The sequence below is a fragment of the Hoplias malabaricus genome, chromosome 6, assembly GCF_029633855.1.
Source record: "Hoplias malabaricus isolate fHopMal1 chromosome 6, fHopMal1.hap1, whole genome shotgun sequence".
NCBI classification, from domain to species: Eukaryota; Metazoa; Chordata; class Actinopteri; order Characiformes; family Erythrinidae; genus Hoplias; species Hoplias malabaricus.
In genome coordinates, this window is record NC_089805.1 from 45,976,380 (window position 1) to 45,983,751 (window position 7,372).

Below are 7,372 nucleotides of genomic sequence, written 5' to 3' on the forward strand. Positions count from 1 at the left end.
TTCTCTTTGTTGATGTAGTATAGAGGCACACTGCTGTAAGTCGCCTGGGATAAGAGCCTCTGCTCAATGCTGTAAATGTAAATGCACACTGGGAATGCTACATCATCATTAGAAGTCCATTAGTTAGTGTAGTTATGAATAGTATAGTGCTGTATAAACAGTGCATAATGAATAGACCTCTAACAGTGGTGTACTGGGCACTGTGCAGTATTTAGAAGGTAATATGCAGTTTTGGACACAACCCTAGTGTTCTGGCATATGTTCAGTGCTGAGTGACTACAGATGAGCTCAGTGAAGGGATTAGTCCTGTCCACTGGTTTCTCCATCATCTTCTTCATCATCATCCTCCTCTGGTCCAGAGATGTTCTGGTTCATCCGGGCGAGCAGAAGCGGGAGGTTGATCATGGGACTCGCTTCTTCCTCGTCGTCGTCGTCGTCTTTAGGGGGGTAGAACCGACGAGCCTTTGCTACAAAGTCCTCTGCAGCGTCCAGATAAATCAGACGGTCCTGGAGGAGAGATGGGTGGGTGAATGTATGAAACTGTCCACGTGTGAATGTGTGAGTGACTGGGTAAGTGTATGAAATCTTCCACAGTCTGTGACAGGGTGAATGTGTGAAATTGTCCACAGGTGTGAGTCTGTGAGTGATAGGGTGAGTGTGTGAGTGACTGTGTGAAATTGTGCACAGGTGTGAGTCTGTGAGTGACAGGTGAGTGTGTGAGTGACTGTGTGAATGGGTGAAATTGTCCACAGGTGTGAGTCAGTGAGTGACAGCATGAGTGTGTGAGTGACTGTGAAATTGTGCATAGGTGTGAGTCTGTGAGTGACTGGATGAGTGTGTGACTGTGTGAAATTGTGCACAGGTGTGAGTCTGTGAATGACTGTATGAGTGTGTGAGTGACTTTGTGAAATTGTGCACAGGTGTGAGTTTGTGAGTGACAGCATGAGTGTGTGAGAGTGACAGTGTGAGTGTGTGAGTGACTGTGTGAATGGGTGAAATTGTCCACAGGTGTGAGTCTGTGAGTGACAGGGTGAGTGTGTGAGTGACTGTGTGAAATTGTCCACAGGTGTCAGTCTGTGAGTGACAGGTGAGTGTGTGAGTGAATGTGTGAATGGGTGAAATTGTCCACAGGTGTGAGTCAGTGAGTGACAGCATGAGTGTGTGAGTGACTGTGAAATTGTGCATAGGTGTGAGTCTGTGAATGACTGGATGAGTGTGTGAGTGACTTTGTGAAATTGTGAACAGGTGTGAGTTTGTGAGTGACAGCATGAGTGTGTGAGTGACAGTGTGAGTGTGTGAGTGACTGTGTGAATGGGTGAAATTGTCCCAGTTGTGAGTCTGTGAGTGACAGGGTGAGTGTGTGAGTGACTGTGTGAAATTGTCCACAGGTGTGAGTTTGTAAGTGACAGTGTGAGTGTGTGAGTGACTGTGAAATTGTGCATAGGTGTGAGTCTGTGAGTGACTGGATGAGTGTGTGAGTGACTGTGTGAAATTGTGCACAGGTGTGAGTCTGTGAGTGACTGGATGAGTGTGTGACTGTGTGAAATTGTGCACAGGTGTGAGTCTGTGAGTGACTGGATGAGTGTGTGAGTGACTTTGTGAAATTGTGCACAGGTGTGAGTTTGTGAGTGACAGCATGAGTGTGTGAGTGACAGTGTGAGTGTGTGAGTGACTGTGTGAATGGGTGAAATTGTCCCAGTTGTGAGTCTGTGAGTGACAGGGTGAGTGTGTGAGTGACTGTGTGAAATTGTCCACAGGTGTGAGTTTGTGAGTGACTGGATGAGTGTGTGAGTGACTTTGTGAAATTGTGCACAGGTGTGAGTTTGTGAGTGACAGCATGAGTGTGTGAGTGACAGTGTGAGTGTGTGAGTGACTGTGTGAATGGGTGAAATTGTCCCAGTTGTGAGTCTGTGAGTGACAGGGTGAGTGTGTGAGTGACTGTGTGAAATTGTCCACAGGTGTGAGTTTGTGAGTGTGTGAGTGACTGTGAAATTGTGCATAGGTGTGAGTCTGTGAGTGACTGGATGAGTGTGTGACTGTGTGAAATTGTGCACAGGTGTGAGTCTGTGAGTGACAGGGTGAGTGTGTGAGTGACTGTGTGAAATTGTCCACAGGTGTGAGTTTGTGAGTGACAGGGTGAGTGTGTGAGTGACTGTGAAATTGTGCATAGGTGTGAGTCTGTGAGTGACTGGATGAGTGTGTGACTGTGTGAAATTGTGCACAGGTGTGAGTCTGTGAATGACTGGATGAGTGTGTGAGTGACTTTGTGAAATTGTGCACAGGTGTGAGTTTGTGAGTGACAGCATGAGTGTGTGAGTGACAATGTGAGTGTGTGAGTGACTGTGTGAATGGGTGAAATTGTCCACAAGTTTGAGTCTGTGAGTGACAGGGTGAGTGTGTGAGTGACTGTGTGAAATTGTCCACAGGTGTGAGTTTGTGAGTGACAGTGTGAGTGTGTGAGTGACTGTGTGAATGGGTGAAATTGTCCACAGGTGTGAGTCTGTGAGTGACAGGGTGAGTGTGTGAGTGACTGTGTGAAATTTTCCACAGGTGTGAGTCTGTGAGTGACAGGGTGAGTGTGTGAGTGACTGTGTGAAATTGTCCACAGGTGTGAGTCTGTGAGTGACAGGGTGAGTGTGTGAGTGACTGTGTGAAATTGTCCACAGGTGTGAATCTGTGAGTGACAGGGTGAGTGTGTGAGTGACTGTGTGAAATTGTCCACAGGTGTGAGTGTGTTCCTGCTATACACCCAATGCTTGTAGGCAAGCCCCGAAAAGTTAGAAGTGGTTACAGAAGAATGAATGAATGAATGAATGAATGAGTGACTGATTATAAAGACTGTTTTGTATGGATTAGCTCCTGTAGCACTGTGTGTGAACATAAGGAATTTATTTGGCCATGATCTCTGAACGTGTGTAGAACCAACAGAAACAGTGACCAAGATATTTAGTACCACAGCTTTAATACCACCTTAAACTGTCCACCTTAACAACCTCACATCTTGCTCCATGAAAATGCCACAATTAAAGAGAAGCAAGAAGAATGTCCTGCTCACACTTCTACAGCTGCTGCACCATGGAAGGTGGACTAGCGCCAGAATGGAGATGCTGCACCATTTAAGATGGAGCAGAAAATCAGAGAAAGCAGCTTAACATCGGCTTCATTTCAAACTGCAGGAAGACCACTGTCTGTTGTGAGCTCTGTCTTCTTTCAGTTTTTTATTCTGACTGGGAGTGTTAAGTTTGCTGCATCACTTTTATAAAAGAGCAAACCAGATAAACGTGTCCCTCGTCTCTCACCAGGATGAAGAGGTATCTCTCGGGCGGAGGCTCATTGCTGTTGAAGATGGACGTCTCCGAGTGCAGAGTATGGAGGAGGCTCCGAGCCACCGCTGCGTTCTTCATCCGATCGTACGAAGCACTCGCAGAGACATTCAGCAACGACTCAGCTTCAGCCATGAAACCTGCAGAGACAGCAACACACCACACCAGGGCATCATGGGACACGTGATGTCACCCGCTACCTTCACTCACTCTTTAAAATACAAACACAAGAGAATAAACAAAGAGAGTGATACCAGAGACAGAGAGAGAGAGAGAGAGAGAGAGAGACCAGAGAGAGAGAGAGAGAGAGAGAGACCAGAGAGAGAGAGAGAGAGAGAGACCAGAGAGAGAGAGAGAGAGACCAGAGAGACTGGAGCGAGAGAGAGACCAGAGAGAGAGAGACCAGAGAGAGAGACCAGAGAGCCTGGAGCGAGAGAGAGACCAGAGAGAGAGAGAGAGAGAGAGAGAGAGAGAGAGAGAGAGAGAGACCAGAGAGACTGGAGCGAGAGAGAGACCAGAGAGAGAGAGACCAGAGAGACTGGAGCGAGAGAGAGACCAGAGAGGGAGAGAGAGAGAGAGAGAGAGAGAGAGAGAGAGAGAGAGAGAGAGAGAGAGAGAGAGAGAGAGAGACCAGAGAGAGAGAGAGAGAGAGACCAGAGAGAGAGAGAGAGAGAGAGAGAGAGAGAGAGAGAGAGAGAGAGAGAGAGAGAGAGACCAGAGAGAGAGAGAGAGAGAGAGAGAGAGAGAGAGAGAGAGAGAGACCGGGACCAGAGAGACCAAAGAGAGAGAGAGAGAGAGAGAGAGACCAAAGAGAGAGAGAGAGAGAGAGAGAGAGAGAGAGAGAGAGACCGGGACCAGAGCGACCAAAGAGAGAGAGAGAGAGAGAAAGTCCAGAGAGAGAGAGACCGGGACCAGAGTGACCAGAGAGAGAGACCAAAGAGAGAGAGAGCGACCAGAGAGAGAGAGAGAAAGACCAGAGAGAGATCGAGACCAGAGCATCCAGAGAGAATGAGAGACCAGAGAGAGAAAGACCAGATAGAGAGGAGATGTTTTCACTTGTTTATGAATGACTGGACCCGAGGTCTTTCTCTCTCTCTCACAAACACACACACACACACTCACCCAGATTCTCAAGGATAATTTTCCATTTGTCCCGCACCTCTCTCCTGACCTCCCTCATGGCCTCAATGTCCACACTCAGTCTCCTGTAGCCCTGCAGGGTCCAACCAGCAGGTTCAGAAATATTTAAAGGTGGGGTCAGTCACTTCAGCACCAACAGACAGTACACAGTGGCTATGTGAGTGTTTAGTATTAAACCCAGTTCATGACATAAGAAATCAGATTATGTTGTTTTCCCTGAATGAACAAGTTTATGCTCCATAGAGTGAGTCCCTCACATGGGCTCCACCATGTTAACACAGGCCACTAGGGGTCAGTATAACAGCTGTTTCATTGTGTGAAGAAAAGTAAGTGGAGAATGTGAATTATTACCCCTTTAAGCGCTAAATGAACTGTGTGTGTGTGTGTGTGTGTGTGTACTGTACATGAGAGCCCATGCGTGTCTGAGCTCTGGTCTGCAGGAGGTTATACAGGATTCGGTCGTCATCTCTCTCCGAGTGGGAGGGGTCTCCGGGTTCACTCCACAGATTAGTCTCTTGATCCCGCCTCTTTTTAGCCTCACGATCAAAATACTCTAACGTCTCGTTACTGTAACACACACACACACATATTAACAGCACTTCCACTCACTGGCCACATCCCCTCCAAAACCTACTCTGACTCCTCCCCCTTCTGCCTCCATTCACTGGCCACTGTATCAGAAACGTCCCACCCACGAAGAACTGTGCTAATGAAGAATATACAAACTGAGTGACAGGGTGAGGGTGTGAATGTGTCCACAGGTGTGTGTGTGTGTGAGAGAGAGATGTCCTGTGATGGACTGCTGCTGAATGGACTCCAGTTAGGCACTGGACCCACGGCAACCCTGAGCCAACTGAGGAGTTTACAGAAAATTAAATAATTAATATATCGTCTTTATTAGTGCCCTCTGCTGGGCTCAGGTTGTGTAGCACAGAGTGATGTGAAAAGGATTGAGAAGTGAGTGGATCAAGTGAAAACGGCTAAAAACCAGAGCTTCTGCTCCTCGCTCCTCACTGCTGTGCGCTCGGGGTCGGGGTGAACAGAGAGCGGCTCATTATCATTTAAAGGAACAGGTGCTGAAAGCGGGCGTTCTGAACAGGGGCTGTTTACACAGGGGGAGAACACTGCTGTGCGCTCGGGGTCGGGGTGACCAGTGAGCGGCTCCTTAAGACTTAAAAGGGATTACCAAAGATGTGCCTGCAACATAGATCCATTTTATTCTGTCTCCACCATCAGCAACAGTCAGGAGCTTCATATGGAACAATGATGATGAAGAAAATCCACAGTTTGTTCATAAACATTTACTGTAATAATATTCAGTGTGGACTATTTAGAGGACGACCACTGTCCACGTTGATCAGGGCTGAGGTGTCTCCAGAACTTCACAGAAAACCCAACAATTTAACCCTTTAATGTACCCTTTATTTTTAGATTTAGTAAATGACACTGTTTCCTTTTTAATGGCCGTTACCGTAAATACACAAATGTATGGTGTGCTGATTTATGAAGTAATAAATACCCGAGCAGAGGCGTCTTCTCGTCTTCATCGTCCTCATCGCCGTAGCAGCAGCAGCAGCAGCTGCAGAACGTCCTGAAGGCTGCACCCATCCTTTCAGAAAAGCGAGGGAGGAATGGAGAGCAGATGGAGAGCAGAGAGGGCTGCGGGCATCAGCGGTTCAGTGTGGGGCATCTGACCGGGCCTGGTCCTCTCTTCTACTCCCTCAGCGGTGTTGGGAGTTGGACGTTCCTCCAGAAGCCGGTCCTGTATCTCTTCAGAACAGCGGCATCTTCCCACATCTCCGGGGCCAAATGAAGAGAACAAACAAACGCTGCCCCAGCGCCGAGCCCAGGACACAGTCACAGCCCAGTCATGTGGAGGCTGAGATCCCCCCCAAACCCCTGAGGACACAACCACACACAATCACACCAGTCACACTCCTTACACACCACTCTCTACTCTGGAGAGGATCACTGAGGTCAGGGGGTTTAAAGAGGGGCCAACGCGGGGGTCTCAAAGCTCTCTGTGGTGGTCCTAAAACACCTGAGGTAGGCCCATCACCAAGCCCTTCTCAGAAATGTATATTTTCTCACACTCACCTAGTCATTCACACACTCATCCAGTCACTCACACACTCATCCAGTCACTCACACACTCACCCAGTCACTCACTCCTACGAACAGTTTTGCATTTCCAGTCCAGGTTTCTCCCACAACCTCATTCACATAGTAGTGAGTAAACAAGACATGCCAAACAGGTGTAAGTGTGTGAGAGAGAGAGAGAGTGAGAGTGACTGGGTGAGTGTGTGAAACTGTCCACAGGTGTGAGTGTGTGAGTGACTGGGTGAGTGTATGAAACTGTCCACAGGTGTGAGTGTGTGTGACTGGGTGAGTGTGTGTGACTGGGTGAGTGTGTGAAACTGTCCACAGGTGTGAGTGTGTGAGTGACTGGGTGAGTGTGTGACACTGTCCACAGGTGTGAGTGACTGGGTGAGTGTGTGACACTGTCCACAGGTGTGAGTGACTGGGTGAGTGTGTGACATTGTCCACAGATGTGAGTGTGTGAGTGACTGGGTGAGTGTGTGAGTGACTGGGTGAGTGTGTGAAACTGTCCACAAGTGTGAGTGACTGGGTGAGTGTGTGTGAGTGACTGGGTGAGTGTGTGAAACTGTCCACAGGTGTGTGTGTGTGTGTGACTGGATGAGTGTGTGAAACTGTCCACAGGTGTGAGTGTGTGAGTGACTGGGTGAGTGTGTGAAACTGTCCACAGGTGTGAGTGTGTGTGACTGGGTGAGTGTGTGAAACTGTCCACAGGTGTGAGTGTGTGACACTGTCCACAGGTGTGTGTGAGTGACTGGGTGAGTGTGTGAAACTGTCCACAGGTGTGAGTGTGTGTGACTGGGTGAGTGTGT

At 48.4% G+C, this 7,372-nt stretch overlaps 1 protein-coding gene across 1 annotated transcript; it reads right to left on the bottom strand.

Moving 5' to 3' along the window:
• Positions 1–300: 300 nt before the first annotated feature.
• mreg (melanoregulin) lies at positions 301–6,071 on the bottom strand. The gene is made up of 5 exons (XM_066673594.1): positions 5,983–6,071; positions 4,868–5,030; positions 4,446–4,536; positions 3,300–3,463; positions 301–507 (listed from the first exon to the last, which is right to left on the bottom strand). The coding sequence occupies exons 1-5, from the start codon at positions 6,069–6,071 to the stop codon at positions 301–303; spliced, it is 714 nt and encodes a 237-aa protein (XP_066529691.1).
• Between the last annotated feature and the right edge of the window lie 1,301 nt (positions 6,072–7,372).

Coding starts and splice junctions, on each gene's coding strand:
- mreg (XM_066673594.1), bottom strand. CDS start 6,071: ATGGGTGCAGCCTTCAGGACGTTCTGCAGCTGCTGCTGCTGCTGCTAC. Junction 5,031..5,982: donor GAGAAGACGCCTCTGCTCGG/GTATTTATTACT, acceptor TGTGTGTTACAG/TAACGAGACGTTAGAGTATT. Junction 508..3,299: donor AGAGATACCTCTTCATCCTG/GTGAGAGACGAG, acceptor TCTCTCCTCCAG/GACCGTCTGATTTATCTGGA.